Below are 24,985 nucleotides of genomic sequence, written 5' to 3' on the forward strand. Positions count from 1 at the left end.
CTGCCCACACTACTGCATTCTGGACAAGCTGCAGATACTAAGTGAACTTTGGGACAGCCCATGTAGATGGCATACTCTAGTAATTTCACTTTATATGAAATATACCATATTTTGATGAAGGATTTTCTGTCTTTGAGGTAAAATTACAAAATCTGTTTTCATATTTAAAACCTATATTTATATTTGTGTATTTCTGAAAGAGTTTGTACATGTGTTTATGCATTCCATCAGGCTAAACGGTACCTTTTATTATTGGCTTCTTAAAGATAATAGTCTAGACTCACAAGTGTGAATTAAATTTAGCTTACTGAGTCACACGATGCAATCCTAGTTTACTTTTACAATGTTTACATGCTGTACCCTGCTGTGATTTAAAAGCAATTTCTCCTTCACTGATTTCTTCCATCAAAATAGCTATTAATATCTATCCATCAAATCCATGTTGGAGGCTTGTGTGCAAAATAACCCATGAAGGACAGTCTAGGTTGTTTCCTGTTTTGCCATAATTTTTATGTCATTTTGTATTTTACTTTACCATGATTTGTGTAATAAGTTACAACTGGCTGGGTATTCACACATTATTATAGTGTATGGCTTAACACAAATGGCTGTCTTTATGCAACATTAAAAGAAAAACAAATCATTATTAGTGATCCCAACCTGTGAGGTGAACAAGGATTTTTACCACAGTGTATGATATATGTACCCTACTAGGCTGAAGTAAAGCAACAAGAAGAAATATTTCACATGTTCAAATTCGGTTAAATATCCCTTCCTGTTTGGCTAGCATAAGTATGGTGATAAAAAGAAAATAGACATTCTGTTTATTTATTTAATTATCATTATTTTGAATAATGTGCTGAATTAAAAAATAATTCTGTTACAGGAAGGATTTAATTCAGTAAAAAAAAATAGATAGATACCGTGTTTCCCTGAAAATAAGACCCTGTCTTATTTTTATTTTTGCCACAAAAAAGGCACTGGGTCTTATTTTCAAGGGGGGATGTTGTCCCCTGACTCTCCTTATTTGTGCACATCACCCCGGCCTCTTTTTTGCTATCAGAGGCCTTCAGGACTGTCTTCATCCGGCAAGGTTAGCAAGGCTTTCCTGAAGGCCTTTTCAGCCAATAACAGAGCTCCGGATCGATCCAGACCTCTGTTATCGGCTACAGAGGCCTTCAGGAAAGTCTTTCCGGCTGCAGCAAAAGAAATGGGCCGACGTGTGCGAGGCCTAGCTGCAACTATCCGAAGGTAAGTAGTAGGGCAGCTCCCATATCCACCCTAGCTTAATTTTTACCTGTGCACCCTGGAGTGGGCGAGGTCTTAATTAGGGCTTATTTGAGGGGGTAGGGTTTATATTGGGCACACATGTAAAAACCAAGCTAGGACTTACTTTCTGAGTAGGTTGTATTTTTGGGGAAACCAGACAGACAGACAGACAGACAGACAGACAGACAGACAGACAGACAGACAGACACAGACAGACAGACAGACAGACACAGACAGACAGACAGACAGACAGACAGACAGACAGACACTCTTGTCTCATGAGAAATGTCTGCACACTGTATGGGCTAGATCTTCCCAACTCCAGATGAGAGATGCCACAGAAGGTTTTAGAAAATTACAGGGTTAAGATTCTGACTGACAGGTAGGTGCTGGCCAATCAACCAAATATCGTGGTAATAGATCAGAATTCAGCAGTGGTGATAGATGTAACCATGCCAACGGACAGCAACAACAGCAAGAAAGAGTATGAGATGATGAGATGAGGGAGAAATACCTGAAGGAGGAACTAAAGAGGATGTGGAAAGTAAACACAACACTGGTCCCAATAATGGTAGGTGCACTCAGGTGACTCCTAAACTGGGAGAGTGGCTTCAACAGATTCCAGGAATGACATCAGAGCTCTTTGTCCAAAAGAGTGCAGTGCTAGCTACAGGTAAAATGCTGCACAGAACCCTCAAACTCCTAGTAGAGAACCTGAATTGAGGAACATACATACCCCCCATAGGGGTGAGAAAGGAATTTTACACACATACACGCTCACACGCGCACACACACACTTTTAAAATGTAATTCCTAATTGAAATAATTTTGTTCAGACTGTTAGATCCAAATTCATCAAACTTGGGTAGTTTTAATAAATTTGAAATAAACAAGTTACTTAAATAGCTTTAAATAATCTCTATTAATATGCTATGTTTTGTTAATCAGTTTAAATTGCATTCTTTCATCCATATTTTAAACCATATTGTAAATCGCTACCATGCTTTAATTAACCCAGTTTTCTTGCTTCATACTACAGATCGTTAAAACTCCTTGCAAGAATTGCGTTTTCACAGTTCGTTAGCGTAAAATGTCATTGCTGTTTATGGTTACGTGATTTGAACACAGACATAGGTGTTCATAAAGGGATTTATGGATTCATATGTACAAGATGAAACAATGTAATTATTTTACTTTTTTCTGCAGAAGGAACTCAGGGAATATGGGGTTTCCCTTTGGGCCGCTATTTGAAAGAAAAGGGATGGTTCTGTGGTCGTAATGCTAGAATGGCTGCCTGTTTGGTATGGATTCCTTTTTTCTGCTTCTGTTTGACTTGCGAATTCATAGCTTTGGCACAGAATTCAGGATATGTTGAATAATAGATCATGGTGTATTGATTAATAAAAACAGTGATCATTTGTAAAAAATAAATAAATTGCATGTTGTGTCTCTGTAAGTTTGAAACAATAGACACTGGTAAAAAAGAACCAAAACTGATTGCATTGAATCCATATTTTATTAAGTTTAGAGGAGAAATGCTAATGTAAAAGAAGAGAAATTAAGGAAAAAGTCAGTAAAAATGCAGTACAATTGACAATTTTATTAGTCTTTACTGGTTCTAATACCTGCATAGTGAATAAGGTGGTCTTTTCACTGCAGAATGAGATCTATGGTATCTTTTTAATAGAATGACTCTATATATCCATAATGCGGTTACCCGATATTTAGATAACCATAGTTTACTTAATCCTACTTTCTGGGTTTGCACCAGATAGAGAACTCTATAAATTATAAATAGGTTTATATATAAATATAAATATACTAAATATACTAAATATACTAGGCTACATACAATTGACTATTGTGTTGCTTGCTGTATAATGGACACAGCTGAATTTTTTAAATATGTAATATTTATTCATTTGCAATTTACATTATCATAGCATGGTGACAAGCCATGAAATGCATTCAGATTTTAAAGCAAATTTATTTTGAGTGTCTGTTCTTCTGACACTTAAATCCTCTCCCTGGTTAGATTCAAATTCATATGACTCATTAGCATTTTCACAAAAGCTAACTATAAATCATAATGGGGTAGCAGAATGTTAAACAAATCATAGATTAGATTTGCTTCACTGCTTCTGGTTGCAATGCTATCCTGTCTTGAAACATCTTTCCTTGAACCAAATGCTTATTTAATCCTTGTCTGATCCTCTTATATACTTCAATCTTTGCCTCTTTGACTTGCTCATCCTCTGCCTCCGTTTTAATAATTCCAGCAAGTGCATTCAAGCGACTGTTGCTTTCTTTGCACTTTGTTTTTCTTCAGTAGCATTGGTAGTCATCAGTTAAAGCAGAACCCCCTGATATACCTATTCTGTTTGGTTGAAATTTTGTTACCGCTTCCAACAAGGACATCTCCTTCAGTCTACCTGGGAAGAACAGAAAGCCTTTGAATAGCCAAAAATCCTAAAATGTGTAATAAGCCATGTGGCAATTCTGAAATACAAGAGAAGCTGCCAATTTATGCAGTCTTTCATGTGGAGAATATTTTAATGAGAAGTCTCCTTATTTAACCAACTAAGCCAAAGCTAAAGATATATAAAATAATGTATTGAGAAAAAAGGAAAATGTAATAAAGAAGACAAAAATCATACCCATAGAATTTTAAATACAGTGAAGTTGTTTTGATTGGCTAAGGTACCTACTAATTATCTCCTAAAATAAGATTTCCCAAATAGTTATAGTTAGGGATTACAGCTTTTCTGTAGACTTTGTTATTATACTACATATACAGAAAATAGCCAGTAGGTTTTTATGTATGCAGAAAACATGGTTTTAAGGCTTTAACCCAACTCTGTCCAAAAGTTCCTTTTCTCTGATCAGAGTGTTTGCAAGATTGTGGCTGCAGCACTCGGGTTGGAGAGAAAGAGAGCAGTTGTGGATATATTTTCTAAGGACCAGATTTTTTTTTATATATAAGCACTGATACCAGGCTGTGAACCATATTTTGGGAAACACAGTCCTAAAATAGTTCTTGAGTTTTAGCATGTATTCATTTCAGAAGATGGCTGAAGAGAGATCATCTGGATCTCCTGACTGGATATTCATATGCATTCCTGTTTGTTGTTTCTTTGACTTTCTCTATTTTTGTTTTGAACACTATGCTCAGATTTTAAAATAGAGAAGATAATTAAAAGCTATCCTTTATGGAAAGACTGTCAATAGCTTTGCCCATTCAAAGAAAATATTTTATCTCTCTGTGTAGCCAACAAATTGCAAATTGTCTAATGGCTAAATATATCTTCTTAATAACACTTTCTGGAATTATAAAAAGTTTAATTTTTACTGATGTACCATTGTGTATGATTACATAGAGGGATTTTTTTTTGGGGGGGGACAATAGCTGAATTCCACTCATTTTGGCCTCTCAACAGTTTAACAAATGTTTTAGGAGCATTGTTTTGCCATAATAAAAAGTAGGATGTTATTATGCATTTCTTCAATCTTCAATGTGTATCCTATCTCTAACTATGAACATGGCTCTGTAGAGAAAATAGGAAGGAGGAAGTTGATTTAAAGTTGCATAATTTTCTGTTAGATTTTTTAAAGAGTTAAAGCTGTATGAATTTTAACAGTTCATGTAAAGTTTTTAACTGGCAAGATGCAGAAAGTAAAAATATAATCTCATGAGATTTGTTAGTAGAATACTGTATTTGAATGGCATTGCCATTCATTCAGTGATCATTGTTCATATTTTATATGTAATTACAAGAATGGGAAATCAAAAGAAACTGGAAAACAAAAGCTTATAATAGAAGTTAATAAACGCATATAAGAAGTGTCTAACTAGATGTGAAATAAATCAGGCAATTAACAACTGTGGAATGTTGCTATTTTTCAAGCAAATGTGTGGATGCCAGTCATAATCTAGTAAAATGAGTAGGGAATTTTATAACTCTTTATGTACAGAGGAAAAAGGTCCTATTCACATTATATTAGTTTGGATATTCCTTCCATGTGAAAAGCTGACACAATCTGGTTTGGATCAAAAGTTAAGTGCAAAATGCTCAAGCCCCCAGGGTATTAATCTTGTTCATCCATCAACTTCTGATTTTTTAAAAAGATCAACAAAAGTGTGAAGTAGAAAAAGGATGCTGGTACTTTTTAAGAGTCAATTTAATGACCTGACTTCTTTAAAAAGTACCATTTAAGAGAAAGCCATATTACTTGCTGTTTTGATTTCTTGCTGCTTGTTTCACTTTTATTTGTTCCTAATGCTTTTTCCCCCTTGAGAACTGCTCAGAACTAATTTAAAATGAATAATAAATAAATATTTTCCCTAATTGCAGTAATGAAGCTGCATGGAAATCTTAAGAAATAAATAATAAATATATTTTTCTGGATTGCACAAAAATAATAAATAAAAGCAGCAGCTTTTATTACTAATGAGAATGTTGAGTTTACAGTTGCATAGAATTTAAAGCAATTCTTCAGAATCATTTGCAAATCATGCACAGCCCTGGTTTGTAGCTTTTGTTACTAAAACCCAAAAGAAACTTCTTAACAGAGTGTTCTATCTTTCAAGCGTGAAAGAGCATAATAATTGAATGAACTGAATTTAGAGTTTGAATTAGAGTCAGTAAGGTAGAGACCTGCAGAGATACTATCTAATATTAGCATAGAGGTTGCGGATTGATGTTCTACTTTATTAAGTTTATATATTAATGAGGAGACATTGATGCATTATTTTGTAATTTTGCAGAAGTGAACTGGTATCCTGTTTTAATCTAATAATTTTTATTTCATGATTGCACATTTCAAACTATATTATCATTTTAAGGTCATATGTTCCAAATGTATGTACTTGACATTACTGAATATGAATTAGGAAAATGAGAGACTAAATTATTCACTAAGTTTTGAAAAAAAATACATATAAAATAAACAGCTCAGTATCATCTTGGCTCTTTGCAGAAGAGAGTGTTCAGTTTGTGTGCATATATATTACAAACACAAATATTATATTTTTAAATATCATGAAGTGATTACATTTTTAAAGAAGCATCTTAATATATAATTTGTTAAAATATTTTTCTTTCATGAAGTCTGCTTATTTATAAAGTTTATCTAAATGAATAAATGGCTTAATTTTTTTTAAAGGCTCTGGAAAGAGTTGCAGTTGGTCAGATGGTAAGTAATATCTGTTTAACCATTCTAATGACAGTTATTTTCTTTCTTTGAATACTTTGAACACATGACATTATGTTGAACTTTGTAATTTGCTAGAATGGAATAGCTGGCAAACAGTAAAGCTTGAACTGGAGATAGATTGATATTTTGCATCATCAGCACCATGACATTTTCTGGCCTTCGTTATGATAAAATAATTTAACTGAATAATTTAATCAGTTAATTAAGAGTGACTAAAATAGAAAGAACATAGAGATAATCCCCAGTTAACAAGTTCCTTAATTGAATCTGGAATTTCTATTGCTAAATGATGTCAAAGAGCATGAAGTCATATAATCACACTACTTAGCAGTGGAAATTCTGGCATTTCTACTTCCCATCATTAAGCAGATCACCATTGGTCATTAAGCGAGGACATCACTTGTTATTTACAACTTCCTGATGGCTTTCTCATTGACTTTGCTTGTTGGAACTGGCCAAAGAAGTTTGCAAATGAGGAGGTAGATATATGAGACAATTTTTTCAATGCCTCATAAGTTTGAATGGTCACTGTGAACAAGTGGTCATTAAGCAAGGAACACCTGAATATTAAATCAATATAAACAATTTGTGAGTCTTATTTCATTGCAGTAATGTTTAAAATCAATCCTGATAGATTGGGTTGAAGATAGTATAGTATTACAATTTGATTATTACTGTTTTGAACATTAAAAAAAGCCTTAATTTTTCAACAGTAAAGGAATTAAGGTACAAGAATATTATATTAAAATTTCATATTTTTATAATTCAACAAGAATACATGACTTACCTGCAAGCAGTTCTCCATTCATTTTCTCTGTTCCAGAGAAAATTGGACTTGTATCTGATGATGTTATTGGAATGTCTTATTCTGTAGCACTCTTGTGTCTATTTGCCAATCTCTAAGGCTAGGAATTCTTTCTAAATAATTATCCTGAGAAGAGCATAGATTTTCATTTTCTGTGTTGAATAGTAGTGCGTGTCCTTATTAAGAAAAGAAGCCAACACTTCAAATAGAATATACCAGTGGTTGGTTCCAACCGGTGTTACCACTGGTTCTCCTCACACACGCATTTTGCGCACGATCGCTTCACTCACATGCACGCCAAACTTGCGCGCTGCCAAGCGCATTAGATTTCTGCCCAGATGAGGCACAGCAATCCACTCTGCCGCGCCTATCAGCTGGGCTAAAAAAAACAAAGGTAGGTATAATGCGGGGGCCGGCGGGAGGCCCAGCTCACAGTCAGAGAGAACTGGTTCGCTGGCATCACATTGTCACCACTACCGGCTCACCCAAACCGGGCCAAACCAGGAGCAACCCACCACTGGAATATACATAGTAACTCAGGTTCATTCCTGAAGTGCAAATGATTATGGAATAAGTATAGTTCAGACTCACTTAATTTGACAAGTTCTTCTACATACCGTATTTTTCAGATTATAAAACGCACCTTTTTCCCCCAAAAAAGAGGGTGAAAATCTAGGTGCATTTTATACTCTGAATGTAGCCCCGCCCAGCTTGTCAAATGGATGTTTCAGAGTCTGAAAAAAGCATCAGAAACGAAGCTTCAGAAAAGAAGCCCCCAAACAGAGCTTCAGAGGCTTTTTTTCTGAAGCTCTGTTTTGAAGGCTTTGAGAGGCAGGAAAAAAAGTTTTTTCTGAAACAGAGTTTCAGAAGTTTCAGAGGCAGGAAAAAAAGCAAAAAACAAGGCACAGAGCTCACAACCAAGGAACCTGCTGCTAAAATTCACCTCTGGGAACAGCTGATTGGGGGTATTCCTGCCAATCAGCTTTTTTCTTATTTTCCTCCCCAAAAACTAAGGTGCATCTTATACTCCGGTGTGTCTTATACTCCAAAAAATACGGTATTTATTAATGTAGATATATAGTTACATGGACAAACAAATATAAGAACACCTATATTTTTTCTAGAGATTTAATAGCAATGTTTGCATTTGGGTTCTTTCATATTTTTCCTGTAATGTAGTCAAAGTTTATAAATTGTTTCTTTAAATGAATACGCTTGTCGTCTCCAGTTTTATAGCTGGGGAGCTGCCTGTATTTCTTTATAATGTGGTGCTGCTGTTTTCATAAGAATGGTTACCAAATGTTTCTTTCTAGACTGGAATAGCATTAATTTAAAGCTAGATTATTCATCATCTAATTCATATTCCAACATTTAACCAGAAACACACTGGTTAGATTGAAATGGTTTCCTAATCTTGGCCAAAACTTCTAATAAATCACTTTTCCTAAATATTATTCTTTCATTCCTGAAAATACAACAATAGTAAAAATTTGGAAGTGTTTACTTTGATTTGCTACAAATGCTAGACATTGGCAGGATTCTAAATATTCTTTCTTTTTAAATCAACAGATAAGTTTCTTTTATGTAGAAGTTAAATAAGTACTACATCATTTATTATCCCTTTTAAAATATGTACGTAAACGGAGTCTTCAGTTCACCAGCTTTATACACCATTGTGTTCCTATTACAAAGCTATAGAACTCGATGGAATTTATGCAGGATGAATTTGACCCTGAATTTTAAAAAGGTTAAAAAATGGTTATTCCTAGATATTCTTCAATACTTTGCCTTGTTTTAGAAACATAGTACTGTTTGTACCAAGGAGAGAAGATGAAGTTGTTAAGGAGAAAAAAGACACCAGTATTTGCAAAGTATTTTCCCCTGATTTTAGGGAGATTAAATGAGTTCATTTCTGTGGTCCAACCTAAATACCTATTAGCATAATTTGATCTATATGGCTTTGTCATTCTTACAGCTTTCTTTTCAATTCTGCGCAACCTTTTCTGCTGGTTTTGCTTATGTTTTCCGCTTGGCAGCAATATATTAACAGAGCAATATTTTATTTTAGTAATAAGAAACTTCCTAGTAACATTAGATGAAATGAATACAAATACTGGTTGAAGATAGCCAATAATTGTTGCTGTTTTGTTTGTGGGCTATGGTTGCAGTTTAACTTCTTGTTGTTTGATTTGTTCTAGCTACCCACAGAATCTTTGTTTTATCGGGCTGTGCTGCAGGTTATTGTAGAAGAATGTTATGGCATCAAGAGAAGGTAATAATGCTGCAATTTTATATTTTGTTATAGAAACAGAAAATTTGCTTCTTGCTGATGTTGAAATCTGAGAACAATACATTTATTAAAAGAAAAGCTATTTTTTGTTTTTTGTCTATTTGAAAAAATATCTATCTGTTAATTTGACTTGGGTTTTGTCAGCAAGCTAACCTTTTGAAATCTGCTTTAATTCTGTGCTATCCCAGTAGAGAATATATGTGGCTCATGGTTGAACTGTAGAGTTGTAAGATAGGTCATTATCACTGAAGACTGAGTATTGAGTTTTAGAATATAGAGAGTCCTTGCTTATTGACCATTCAAATTGTATAGCTCATTTGTGACCTTTGTGGCACGTAGATCACATGAATTCTATTACATACAATAAATATATTTTTATTTTTGTTTTTAATTAAATGCCACTATAACATTTCTTTGTCAATGGGAAGAAGTAGTTCCTTAAGTAAACTGTAGGAGAGAGAGGAGGGGGGAGGGGATGCCAGTGAGTTACAGCCCATATTACATCTCAGGTAAACCAAGCTGAGGAAGATTAGCCAAGACAGTTCTTCAAAAAACTGCAGAATTGTTCTTCATGGACTGAGTGTCTCTCTGTGTGTGATGTTGGAAAAATAACAAAAGAAATAATTTGTCATTTCAGTGATCGTAATATTGGAAAAGTATATTCTAAATCAGCTTCATTTTTGGATTATGTTAGAATTTCCTTGAAAAAGCTTGAACTAGATGAATCAAAGGTAAATATCTGGTTATAAATTGAAATTCATATAGTGAACATACTGCAGATTATTTCAGTTATTTGTTTGGTATGCTGAGATCAAGGAAAACATGCAGTTTTGTAAATGCTGACAATTAAATCTAATTTACATACAATAGTCATTGCCAAATTCTAATATTTATGGCTTATAAGAGCCATGGTGGCGCAGTGGTTAGAATTCAGTACTGCAGGTTAACTCACTGCTCACTCCAGGAGTTTGATTCTCACCAGCTCAAGGTTGACTCAGCCTTCCATCCTCCCAAGGTTGGGTATTATTTTTTGCCTTCTTTATTACATTTTCCTTTTGTTGGGGGCAATATGATGACTCTGTAAACTGCTTAGAGAGGGCTGTAAAGCACTATGAAGCAGGATATAAGTGCTATTTATCTGAGGAATATTTCCCCACTCTGCATTTAATCTACTGTAATTAAAAAATAAAATGTCATGGATAAATGATGCTAGAACAGCAATTACAGAAAATGTTGGGACATTGCATACCCCATGCCAGTGCAACATGTATTCTAATTCACTGAAAATTTAAATGAGTATTTATCAATATTTTTTATATAGTTTGAAGTCTTTCTGCTTCTCTGTCAAATCACAAGGAGACAGTAGTAGTAGTAGTAATAGGAGGAGGAGGAGGAATAGGAATAATAATGTACCTTATTGATTAGTCAATTAATCATATCAAATAAAGGAAACAGGTAAATTCACTTTGATAAGCGACAGTAAACAAGAAACAGGTGTGGTGATATTTTAAAGAACAGGAAATTCCTATGTTTCTTTTAGTTTAGTAGCCTGTAATGTGAATATGAGTTTTGCTACCATAATCTGTTATGAAACATGATCTGCTAAAAATAGAGATATGCAAAATATACATATTGGAATAAGTGTTCATGAAGCAAATTATGATACCAACATTTGTTTTAGCAATGACTTAATATATTATGGTATTGCAAATTTTAAATGTAGTTACAGTGTGAAAAATAATATTTGTAAATAAATTTTGACTTCTTTTTATACATAGATTGTCCTAAAACATTTAAAGTATCTAGAATAATCTATCTGTACATGTTGATAGCACAATCTCATCTTTGCATTGAGCTCAGTTCTACCTGAGCTTTATAAATATGTTGCTTCTATGACTACACATTTCCCTAACATAATGGATGATAATATGCCCATAGCTATTAACTTCTCACTAGCCCTATCTTACAGCCTATTTGTATCGTATGACACCTACAACATTTTTGCCAGAGAAACAAGTTACATATGACCCATAAGAATGATCCATCCTTGCAACTTTTCCTTTTTTTTCCTACTTTGGAATTACTATTAAAGAACACCGATAGCTTCATTTGTTCATGATGAAATATCTTGATATATCTTTGGCCTCATAGTATTTAGCCAAAGTGCATATACCTAAAATAGTCACAGACTCTTAGACTTCATACCCATACAGTACTTAGACATTTTTAAAAACTATATGTTAAAACTATCTCAAATTCAGGGAATAGATGAAATCTCAGGGAAGAGAATGTTTTTATCTTGCATTTATTTGTCTGCTTAGTCAGCAGTAACAATGGCTTTTATTATAAGATACAAATTGGCCTTTCAGCAGGAATTACTGTATGTCTACTTTATTTAAACTGGGTCCTGCACAGCATTTTATATACGTATTCATATACATTTCTAGAACTAATTAATGAGAAACAGTTGAAATTAAAAAAAAACCTTGTTTTTGCTGGTGAAATTTTCTTCAATAGCGATGGTGCAATTCTAGCAATAGTTTACTCAGATATAAGCCTGGTTAAATTCAGTGGAACCTATTGTCAAGAAAACTTTAGGATGAAATTATTTGCAGCTGTTTAGAATTTGGTTTGCCTGCTTCTTATTAGCTTGAGTTTTAATGCAAATAGATAATCTAAATTATAATAAGCGTTTCAGTAAAAGTATTTATCAGGCATTTGTGGACAAGACAGTGTAGTTCCGTTGTCAAGTGAGATTATGAAAGGCTGATAGCATAGTTGTAAAATCTTTTATTTATGCCATATTTCAAGGATAACTGTACTTTAAATATAAACTCACATGCAATGTTCATGATCCCAGTGCCAAATTTCAGTTTAATCTGACAGTTTTAACAGCTGTAATAGCTACACGAATCATCTGACAAACTACAGACTTCAGTTTAAAGTAAGCAAACTGAAATTTTAGTAAGGTGTTGGAAAAGAAGGAACAAATCTCTTGATAGATAAACATTCAAGATCAAATAAGCATGGACTTTTATTATTGGTATTTTTTCACTGTCAAGAGTTGATGACCTCTTTTATGTGAACATATGGCAACTTCTTGATAAAAATTGTTTGTAACCTTGTATTTACATTCTAAAGTTTTAGTAATTTGGAGATACAAAGTTCTGCTTCAGTTCTTCAGTTGCATGATAGTTGCATGAAAAGATCATTCATTGAAGTTTACATCTGTTAGTTTAGGCATAGTGGACAGTTCTTAGATGTCCAAGAAAAATGGATTCAGTCATCATGTTCTTTACTTTCTGTGTGACTTGTTTTCTGTCCCTCCATGTTTGAGCAGATCAGTTATATCTAAAAATATAGATGATGTATATATATATATATTTGTTTCTAAGCTAGAAATTTGGCTAAAATTATAATTTCCAGATAAAATCAGTGCAAATTAAGAGATGGAGATGGAACAGCAGCACATTCTTTGACTGTTATTATTGGATCAATACATGAAAACTTTTTGTTCTTTGCTTTTAGTTTTTAAGTTTTGAATCTCAGTTATTCACTGAAAAAGAGTTTCAAAATTATGTATATAACCATACAGTATATATAATATATGCTCTGAGGTAGAACAGATAAATGGTTAAAACAGCAAATACTTTCATTTCGTTAATTTTATCACTGTTCATGCTTCATGAATCTAATCAGGCATTGTGGTCTAGCCACAGATTTTCAAACTGATTGTCGATTTAAGCATTTAATAAGAAACTATGCTTCTATTAATGTGACTTAAAATTGTGTTTTATTTTTTTACAGTCATGCTATACTGTTTCATACTCAGTTTATAAATTACAATTACTATGTTCATTGAATATTCAGAAAATTACCTGGCTTTTTTAAAAAAATTGGGACATGGGAACATTCTGTTAAGAATGATTTGTAATAATTGCTGCATGTTTTAAAGATGCTTACAGATTAATGTCTTCATGATCTGATCTATTTTTGGATACTAAAAACGGACTGCTTTTTGAATACTTTAAATATAGTTCCTTATGTATTGTTATGTGTGTTTGAAAAAAGTTTGAGAAGCCATTATAATAAATTAGGAAATGTTGTTCGTAAAATAATTGTTTTATTTTTGAACTGTTTTAATTATAAAAATAATTTTAGCATATGCCTCAGGCAAATGTTATTTGCCATCATCAATGTTCTTGTTGTTGCAGATTTCAGACAGCCTTGTCTTGGAATACCTTGAAAAATACAAGCACAGAATGAATGAACTGGAAGCTTTTAATATGGTAACATTGAAATATTGGGATATTTTTGCTAGCATAGCATGCTAGCAAATAACACTTGTGCTAACATTTTATGATGAAGTAGGTCAGTTTGTGTTTGATATTTTCTATAAAGAAGGAAACAAACCAAATAACCTTTAAGTGGGAGCATATTCTGTTCCAAAATTATATTAACGCTCATTGAGAACATATGAAGATTCTTTTGCTAGTCAAATAAGTGTTAGGAATGTTTTTTTCTCCTTTTAATAAATTACTCTATTCAGCTTTGAACAAAATTGCTGCCACTTAAATGTTTTTCATGCTGAGTTACACCTCAGAGCTACTAAATAACAGATACCATATTTAATATCTTTCATAGACTTTGATCAAGATTATGCTGCTTTTTTAAAAGATGTCCAATAAAATGGAATTGGCAAGATAATACACAGTTCGTTTTTAAAAATAAATATTCCATGTTCTTCAATAGATTTGGTAGGGAAAATGTAGTAATTTTCTGTTCAATAAAAGTGAACAATAAATGCCAAAAATGATTTCAAGAAATTTTCTTGAAACAAAAATATTGTAGATATTTTTATGTGCAGTCACAAAATTGTTGTGGCCCTCCAGCGGCCTGCGTGGATTGTTGCTGATCCCGATGACGAGGAGGCTGGTGTGGTGCTGCGCCAGCAGCCTATGCAGCCCGCGCTTGAGTTGGACAGTGAGGAGGCTGAAGAAGATGTGGTGCCAGAGGCAGAGATTCAGTCAGGGCCTTCAGAACCTCCAGAGGCTCCTTTAAGTGAAGAGGATGAAGAGGAGGAGCCTCTTCTCAATGCACGGGCACGCAGAGCTGCCAAAAGGCAGGAGTGGTTCTTCAGGAGGAGGTCTCCTCGAGAGTAAGGCTTGGGGCTAATTGGCCACACCCTTGGCCTATTTAAGAAAGAACGCAGTTTGTAACAAGCTGCAGGAAACAACTTTAGTTCGCTAATCATCGCGTTGGGATTTCTTTGCAACCTTGCTTCTGGGCTTTCTGCCAACTCCAGTAAGACTCTGACTATCTTATCTGTGGAATTCTGGCAGGCTGTTAAGAATGCTTATTAACATCTGGCATTTGCTAAAACTGTGTTATTTGAGTAAACTAAGTTTTGTTCAGAGTTTGTGTGTGCTGTGTTCTTTGGGATCCGTAGCTGGGGCAGAACACAAAATACCGTATTTTTCGGAGTATAAAATGCACTTCCCCCCAAAAAAGTGGGTGGAAATGTCTGTGTGTCTTATACAGCGAATGTTGCAAAAGCCCCATCCACCCGCGAGCCCCCACCCTTCGTCCTCTGCCTCCCAGCAACTTGCCTCCATGCAGCAAACAGCGTGGTCAGCTTCAGCACAGCCTGATTTAGCACGAGCAGCTGATTGGCGGTTGGATCTGTCTCCCGGAATACCTCTGATCAGCTGTTCTAGGCTGCGGGAATTGCTGCCGCCCATTGGCATCAGCGCCACCCATTGCTGCTGCCACCAATCTCCGTCTCCGTGCGTCCCATTTTCGGCCTCTGCGCATCCCATTTTTGGCCCATTCTAGGTGGCGGGGATAGGTAGTGGCAGCAGCGATCCCCGTTGCCTAGAACAGGCAGAAAATGGGGTGATTTTTTTTTCTTATTTTCCTCCCCAAAAGTTAGCTGCATCTTATACTTCGGAGTGTCTTATAGTCTGAAAAATATGGTAATTATACAACATTTACATTATTATATTAATCAACTAATAATTATGGAGAAATCCTGATTTACCAAATATATCTTTTTGGCAGCAGTTAAAATTGTTTGGGCCTAGCCACTTCGAAAATCCTGCTTAGTATCCTTTGGAGAGGTTTGATGAAAAAGTCATTCAGTTGACTCTCCCAGTCAACTAAACTTTTTGAATCTAATATCTTTTATCTATTTCTAAAAGCCCTTTCTTAAATAGCCTTGGTTTTATGAATCAAACTAACAATCCAAATGAGATGAACATTTTGAACTGGATTGGAGCTGATTCATACATTTCTAATAATTAATATCCTTGAAGTAATGAGATCATAGGAGAGTTTACCTTCAAATATTTAAATAAGAAATCTAAATCTGTGTTGTAGGTAGTATTTCTTTCTACTTGAGTATACGTTTTAGAAATGTGATTCAGTTGTGTTTAAATTTTCAGCTGAAAGTTGTTCTAGGACCTTGCATAGAGGTGTTGATACTTCTAGATCGTCTGTGCTATCTCAAAGAACAGGTAAGTCTTGGTGGATTTATCCATGATACAGGTTTTTTAAAAAGTATTTGAAGCAAATCATGTCTCCTTCATATTAAAAGAAACAAATAATTGTTTTCGTCTGTTTGCCAAAATTTTAAAGTCCAATCTATCATATCCATCATTTACCAGCAAATGTTTTTATTTTTGGAAAATTTGCTGTAATAACGTTTTTATGTACTTTAAATTGCATGTTAAATTACTGCAGTAATTTAACTGCAATAATATTGAAGTGATATTGCCTACATAGAAAACTTTATTATTAATGCTTGAAACAATAAATGACTTTTGTGCAATTGTTATTTTTTTTAAGGACCTGTATTTATGTTTCCAAAATATTTCCATATTTTGTGGATCCTAAATAATTTTTACTAAGTGATTGTAAAATTGTGTGAATTACTGATTACTCTAAGTTAAGGATTTAGAGTTAAAGAACATTCTTTCTTGAATATTAATCCAGTGTCTGTCTATAACAGATTGTACTTCTGTGGCAGATACACTTGACTTAAGATTCATTCTACTTGATTCATGACTATTTAGGATTTATGCTACTTGATTTGTGATTATTTAATTCCAGCAGAATATAAAGATACATTTCCCAATGGCTTGAGTCAAAATCAATACGGGGTTTTACACCAATCTTATTATTTAAGATTGTGAATAGTGATTATTATACTTTTCCAGAGATTGTCTGATTTTGCTTTTCTTTTTAACAATCTTCAAATATGTTGCATCTTCTTCTTGTGCCATATCCGTCACCGGACATAGGTGATCATGTTGGCAATCCTATTTTTCTCAACAGCTGCATGAAAAAGGGCTGTTGAGTTTTGTCCAAACCAGTCCCTTAGGTTTTGAAGCCATGATGTTTTTCTTCTGCCTGGACCTCGTTTGCCTTCAATCTTTCCCTGGAGGATTACCGTATTTTCCGGCGTATAAGACGACTGGGCGTATAAGACGACCCCTGACTTTTCCTGTTAAAATATAGGGTTTGGGCTATACTCGCCATATAAGACTGCCCCTCTTCCAACGCACACCAAATAAAAATTAAAAAACATCAACTGGCTCACCCACAATGTAAAAACAGCTGTGCTAGACCCAAAATGGCCCCTGAAACAAGCAGGAACCTCACACAGCCACAAAAAGCCCCCCAAAAAACTACTTTCACACTTTACACACACACAACACAACACAACACAACACAACACAACACAACACAACACAACACAACTGGCTCACCCACAATGTAAAAGCAGCTGTGCTAGACCCAAAATGGCCCCTGCAACAAGCAGGAACCTCACACAGCCACAAAAAGCCCAAAAAACCAACTTTCACACTTTACACACACAAAATTCCACATACAGCTTTGTGAGATTTTGTGTGTTTGTGTAGTTAGAGTGAAACACTACAGAAACACACTAAATCTCAGAAAGCTGCACAAATATTACTTTATTTTATTTTATTTTTATTTTTATATGAAAGCTAAATTTAAAACTTCCTAAGCTTTAAATTGCTAGGTCTAAAAAAGAAGAACTAAAAAAAACCCCAATTGACTATTTTTTTTAAAGCTCCCAAAGGGGAAAAAAACTTACCCAATAGAATAGGGATCTCCAACCTTGGCAACTTTAAGACTTGTAGACTTCAACTCCCAGAATTCCTCAGCCAGCTTTGTTTTGCTGGCTGAGGAATTCTGGGAGTTGAAGTCCACAACTCCTGCCTGCATGATTGCAGGCAGGGAGTGGCTTGCTGATGGAATGGATTCAGGCAAGCGAAGCAAGGCAAGCGTTGCGATTAGCAGCTAAGGTAAGCAAGCTGGAGGGGGAAAACTTTTTCTTTTACAGGGCTCTGGGCTCTGGCGATCCCAGCTGAGTTGCCTGATTAGCAGGCAACGCAGCTGGGATCGTCAGAGCTTGGATAGATGGCTCTGGCGATCCCAGCTGCGTTGCCTGATCGGCAGGCAACTCAGCTGGGATCGTCAGAGCTTGCAGAGCCACGTAAAAAGAAAAAAGTTTTTTCCTTTAACATGGCTCTGGCATCCCAGCTGAGTTGCCTGATTAGCAAGCAAAGCTGGGATCGTCAGAGCTTCGATCGCCAGAGCCATTTAAGGCTCGTCAGAGTCTTTTGGTTACAGGAGCCTGGTTACAGGAGAACGACACCCGGCGTATAAGACGACCCCCGACTTTTGAGAAGATTTTCATGTGTTAAAAAGTCGTCTTATACGCCGGAAAATACGGTAAGTGAAAGATGCCATATTTTTCTGGGTGTTGCATCACATGTCAAAATACATTGCGTGGACTTACATTTTCTAAGTAATCAAGTTGTTACATTACTTAATGGAATGGTGGTGTGATACATGTATGTAGAATAGGTACAATCTGGTTTAGTTCTGTTAAACCACTGAAGAATGTCTTTAATCCTTGGCAGCAAAGAATGTTCTGAAAAGGAAAAATCTGTAATAGATTTCAGGGAGTGTAACTTTTTTTATTCTAATGGTTCTTTAATTCTGAATAAGAGGCTTTTATTTATTCTCCCATCTGAGAATATTGAAGTTCTGGTTGGTAAAGTGAAATTAAAAGCTACGGTATTTGATTTTTTAGTACATAGTTTTATACTGCTACTATTGTATTGAGTCCCCAGTTTGGTTCTCCATATGCAAAGTTTATGTTGGAGAAAGTCATGTTAGTCTTTGGTGGCAAAAAAGTCGAGTCTAGCAGCACGAGAAATAACTATTTTTGAAAAGTTTTCTTCTTCTGTTTTATTTATAACAGAGGTTTTTCCTTAGATTTTAATGTATTGCTAAATCTTAAGTTAATATCTTTTTGATATTTTCTGATCAAATATTATTTTACAGGACAACATTGCCTGGTCTGGACTGATAAAATTATTTGATCCCATAAAATCCCCCAGATGCTATGCAGTTGTGGCTTTGAAGAAATAAGACTTCACATGCAGGATGAAGTAAAATTTGGAAAAAATATTGTAAATTTGTTACGATTTTTACGACTATCTTACATGATTAAGAATTCCATGATTTGTGTATTTTTATTGCTAATGTATTATGACAAATTAAATATAAAAATAAAGTTTATCCTTCGTGCTGATATATAAATTATTAACTTAACATAATATGTAACAATCCATCTTGACCATATGTGGATATTTGAAGAGAAATACCTTACCTTCATAAAAATTCAGCAAAGAAATTAAAAAAAGATACAGTATTTTTGATTACAGTATTATCTGATTAAAAGGGGGAAAATGGCATATCAATGGGTAGGAAAAGGAATGTCATAATTACAATTTGGTCAAAAACCTTTGCCTTTCAACTTGTCTTGAGAAACAATCACTCAGGGACATCTATTGGAGGGGTGGAAATGTTGAAAAAGTCAAGATGGTGGCTGCAATTGCATGATCAAAGCCCTGCATCCACTTTGTATACATTGCATATGTCACTCCTTAAAAAGGGGCACAGACTTTGATCCCATGATCACAGCTATCGTCTTCGCATTTTAAATTCTTCCTGATGTTCCTACTCTTATTTCTGAAATCTTAATATTGCACCATGTTAGCCTTACACAGGAAGAAAAGTTGTCACAACCTAGTAGGCTTTGGAGAGATATGGGATAACTGCAGAATAATGTTTATGAGATCCTCTTTGCCTTATTTTCATTCTCCCTCCATTTACAAGCATCACTTTAGAATTAGAAATATAATCAATGCTCATGAATGTAAATGAATATGAATGTAAAAAGAAGAGAATAATCTTGTAAATATTTCCAAGCATATTTCTAAGAACTGGGAGGTCTTTTTATTTTGGAGCTAGGTAATGGGATAATTTAGCTGTCCCTCTGAAATGTCTATATTGGAGGGACCTAGTCTAAAAATCCTGCTTATTAAAGCCTTTTTAGGAAGAAAGAAGTCTCATGTTGAGCTCTTATCTCCATTCCAGGCTGAAGTAAATCAGGAGCTGAGATCCTAGGTATGAACTTCTTGCCAGTCTTTGCTTATTTCAGAAGTTCTTTGAGGCATCTTACAAGTCTCTTAACAGACTGAAAGAACCACTCAAGTTTTCTTGAACAGCTGGAATCATATTAAGAGAAAGAAATGGTAAACGAATACCTGTTCTCTGAACGAACCTGAGTCCCTGACTTCAGAGAAACCGTAGGCTTGGAAAACCACATGCTTGCTGAGTTTATGCTTGCTTAGCTGACCTGGTCACAAAACATTGGCGAGCAGTTAGTGATACAGTGCAGGACCCTCTTCTGCAAACTGCTGAAGATTCTGTACCCCTGAGATCAGTATTCCAAATCCCTTTCCTGTGTCTTTCACTCTCCTAATCTGTTTTCTGTATATGTGTTCTATATTCATGTAAAATATAATCCATATCTTGCATATTGAGATTAAATCCATGGAGGATTCCTATGATTTGTTAAAGATGTTAAAATTAATTGTTTAAAAGTAAATAGTGGAAAATATTTGCTTTAATTTATTTTGATATGTCTATATATACTCAGAGCTCTGTCAATTAAACTTTTTTTCTTGTTAACCTGAGGAACTTTATCAAGAAACTGGTCTTACTATGAGTAACTATGTTATTGAAATAATTGGGAATGCTGCATTTGTATAACAAGAATCCAGTAGTTTGTGTAGACTGATTCATTCACCCATGGCCATGGGAAGATGGGATGGGAGGAGACATTGAATTAATTGTTCTTGCTACATGCTTTACATTTTTATGGTTTAATACCAGGAAGTTGTCCTGTTCTGGTTACACATTTTATGTATTACTTCCTGTAATAGATGTTTCCATAGAGCTTTTCAGTGCCGAATGTTAGACCCTGTGAATTGACTCAGTAGTATTTGCAGGAATATATACCACATGGTAACAAAGGGAGAATTGCAAGTTTATTGAAATTTTGCTAGATAAAATATTTATCTGTTAGGAACTAAAGTATAACTGGACTCCATAGACCATATGCATGAGGCTTTATAGTTGATTTAGGTTTATTTTAAGAAGCCTGCAAATTTTGTCAGCGGGAAGTAAATGAAAAAGTGCACAGCTATTTTTATTGGATTTTTCCAAGATCTGATGTAAAACTGGGAACTCACTATTTCCATGCATAAAATCTAATTTAAATACTATTAATATGTTATTAATGTAAATAATGTAAATTTATTAATGTTAATGATAAAATCATTAGTGGCAGTGTAATAGTTCCACATTCCTAATAAAATATTTATATGTATAATGTCTTTCTCTTTCTCTCTGTATATGTGCGTGTGTGTGTCTGTCTATCTATCCTGATACTTTAAAAAGTTTTTGTCTGTTGGATTGACATAATATCATTACAAAAGAATGAGCAATTCATTGTCTATATTAAAAAAGTAATTAATCCAAGATAGAGAATTCTGCTATTGCGTTTTCTATCACCACTTCTCTTCTTATGGCAAAAAGACTCTCAGGGAAAGAGCCTCATACAGAGAAAGGAAAATATAGATGTTTTCATTTGTTAAAATACTGTAACTTCCACTTTTTTTCTTTTGTAGTTTGATCCAGAAGTATGATAATGAAATTGCTAAATTCAAAATGCTAAATTAATAAAGGAAGGCAGCTGGATTTTTAGAGAAAGCTCTTTTTAGTTGTTTAATTATATTTAACGAATCTTCTATAACTTTTTGCTGTTGATTTAATCTGCTAGGTCTAGCTGTGATATAGGTTTTCCTTATCTTTATTGAAGAAAATAGTAGTAGTATATACTTCAAAAATTATTCAGAAGACTTACTTTGGGATGCTTGAGAACAGCACTTCTTCAAAACAACATACTGTATTTTTCGGAGTATAAGACACACTCCCCCACCCTAAAAGAGGCGAAAAATTTGGGTGTGTTTTATACTCCGAATGTAGCTTTTCTGAAGTTTTTTTTCAACCCTAACAAGGAGCTAGCAAGTAAAGCAATCTCTGTGCTTTACCTGCTCCCTCCAACTCTCAGTTGTGCTTTAGAAGCTTTTTTTCAGTGAAGCAATCTCCGTGCTTTGCCTGCTTTTCTCATTGCTTCTCTCTGCAAAGATCAGTTGTGTTTTAGAATCTGTTTTTTATGCCCAAGCAGGGGATAAAAAGCACGTGCACACAATCAAAACCAGCAAACTAATGTGCTAAAGCTGACCAGACTAAGGACGCTAGCCAGATGAATACCTGGTAGGCAGATGTGTTTTTTTTGCTATTTTCCTCCCCAAAAACTAAGCTGCGTCTTATACTCCGGTGCATCTTATACTCCGAAAAATACAGTATTAATCATCCCGCCCCCCCCCCGAAAAATAGGTCTGCTACAATGGTAATTATGCATTCAATTAATATAGTCCTTGTATGAGAACTGCTGCCACTTCATTTTAACATAAAGTATTCACCTGAAACAGAGTTAGATTGACATAACTTTAAAAATTGTGTTTAAGTATTTTGTATTAATCAAAAGTGATTTTTATTTTTTGAAAAGGCAAACTGGACTGTTATTTTTCTTTTTTGAGGAAGACAACTTTCTCAAAAAAATCAGTCCAGTTGCCTTTTCAAAAAATAAAAACCACTTTTGATACAACTATGACCTGGATGACTCAGAATCTTCATAGATTATATTAAGTATTATTGGATTTACATGCTTTTCATCAAAGCATGATGTTCAAAGATTTTTACAAGAATAAAATAAGAAATTAAACTTGACACTTGCAAAGCATTTTACCTATAGACAGAAATCCCAAGTAGCATGCCCAAAATATTTCATATTTTAAGAATGGAAAGGGATTTCACACATGGTATTGTCATCATTACTTGATGATTGTAACATCAAGTAATAATTGGCATTGATGAATATGTATAAAATTAGAGATTCTAGAATGGTCAGACATTATTCATTTCTTCATAGATAGCCTTCTTTGAAAACAATGCTGAAATAAAATAAACATGACTGAACTTCCTTCAATTAATTCTTTGCACGTAGATAAGAATTGGCATACTAAAGAAAAAGCTAGGCTGTCTCTGAAGTGCGATTTCTCAACATCCAGGCAACTGTGTTTTTGTATAGAGGCTCATTTAATCATGTTGGCTTCCCACTGCAGCTTTAAGTGGTGTGGACTAATGTAGACACAGCATTGCCTGTTCAACTGCTGTTTGTGAAAACTAGGCTGTAGATTTTTTCCTGAGTAGAGAATGAAGGCACTGTGCGATAACAAACTAATGCAGCATTATGCAGTTGGAAAATTACAATATCTCAAAATATCTAAGAAACAATGAACAAATAATTCTAATGTTTTTTTAAAAAAGAATGTTTGAATCCAAAGCAGTGACAGATAATATTCATGTTAATAAAACAGCTGTTAAAAAGCAGTGTTTTTCAGTTTTATATGAGAGCTGAACACAATATGATAATTTTTGTTGGCTATGATCCAAATAAATGGTTTGAGGACTAAGTTGCATTAATTAATTGACAACACAAAGTCCCAGGATCTTTCTCAGCCAGAAAGGATGAATTTACCTTTCTTGATTTAAAATTCTGAAATAGTGAAAAACATATTGAAAAATACATAAAATTAATAAATGAAACCAAATATACGTGTCCCAGATCCAATCTGGATCAGTCACAGAACCAGAGATTTAGTCTTGCGAGTTTTCGGATTCATGCTGGAGCCCATCCTCAGGAAACTTCTCTCTACCAGAATAACATTCATATACATTTAAAGTTGCTACCAAGCAACTGAATTCTATATGACCTCTAAAATATACTGCTCTGAAATTGGTATCCTAGTGTTGGTCTTCTTCATATCAATATAACATTTCTATTGATATGAAATGTTCTTATGTAAGAACATTTTAGTAATGTTTTAGTAAAAGTATTATTGGGTGTTATAAGTAAAAAAAACCTCATAATTGTTTTATCTTTCACAAAACGAGAAAATCTGAGGTGAAATGGTTGCTAACTAAGCACATGACTGCAAAGATCAGTGGTTGCTGCTGTCTCATTCAGATAGTTATCTCAAACAGTGTCCTGTGCCTGACAGGATTCCCCGCTTTTTTTGCCCCCTCAAAGTGCAGAGCTCTCTTCCCGAGCTGCTTTTTCCCCACCAGAACAGCACCTCTGTTAAAAGCATTAACCTCAAGTTAACAAGCTCAACTCTGTGCCTTAATTAGTCCATTAGAATCCTCAGCACCTCAGCTACTGCCTGAAACTGACCAGAACCTAATCAGTTTCACATTAAAGGCTTTGGTTGTCAGGCCCACAAAATTTGGTCAGAAATGTGCACATTGGTTGAAAAATTACTTTTTAAAATTACCATTATAATTGTGAATGGTTGCTAAAATGAGGTAGCCACTAAATGAGGTGTGGCTGTACTCTTTAATAAACATATCCCTGCATATTTTTGTGGGGCAAAACACATTGCAAAATTCTGAAAAGAATGTATTTTAGAATACAGTTAAAACATTGATTCAGGAGCTGGGAAATATGTGTATTTTGTTACACTGTCTACAAAATTAGGGGTGTTTTGATCACATAGGTGAATTGTAACTTTTATTTTGTTCTGTCCACCTCTGATAGTTATATTGTGGTCAATAACTATAATATACAGTCTATGGGACATGTTTGTAAATCCTTCACTTTACAGTTTCAATGAACTTTTTATACAATAGACCAAGTCTAAATTTCCCCAGCAAGGTATATTGCATACATTTTATGCAAGCAATAAAATCCCATTTCTCAGACATTCAGTTGCAATAAATCTTCTCTTCCCAAATAGTCTATTGCAGGAGTGTCAGACTCAAGGCTCACAGGCTGGATCCGGCCCATGGGGCCATCCTGGTCTACCCAATGCAAAGAGGAAAGATCAGGCCAG

At 34.5% G+C, this 24,985-nt stretch overlaps 1 protein-coding gene across 1 annotated transcript in view; it reads left to right on the forward strand.

Moving 5' to 3' along the window:
• Nucleotides 1–19,182, forward strand: part of METTL25 (methyltransferase like 25) — a 30,917-nt gene extending 11,735 nt beyond the window's left edge. Inside the window, exons 6-12 of the mRNA XM_070947352.1 lie at nt 2,476–2,570; nt 6,433–6,462; nt 9,487–9,560; nt 10,216–10,309; nt 13,793–13,867; nt 16,022–16,093; nt 18,960–19,182. Coding sequence (XP_070803453.1) covers nt 2,476–2,570; nt 6,433–6,462; nt 9,487–9,560; nt 10,216–10,309; nt 13,793–13,867; nt 16,022–16,093; nt 18,960–19,046 — 527 coding nt within the window. The 3' untranslated portion in view covers nt 19,047–19,182. The remainder of the gene's footprint in view (nt 1–2,475; nt 2,571–6,432; nt 6,463–9,486; nt 9,561–10,215; nt 10,310–13,792; nt 13,868–16,021; nt 16,094–18,959) is intronic.
• The last annotated feature ends 5,803 nt before the right edge of the window (nt 19,183–24,985 follow it).

The sequence above is a fragment of the Pituophis catenifer genome, unplaced genomic scaffold, assembly GCF_029215685.1.
Source record: "Pituophis catenifer annectens isolate HBS135680 unplaced genomic scaffold, rPitCat1.0.hap2 SCAF_7, whole genome shotgun sequence".
Classification (NCBI taxonomy): Eukaryota; Metazoa; Chordata; class Lepidosauria; order Squamata; family Colubridae; genus Pituophis; species Pituophis catenifer.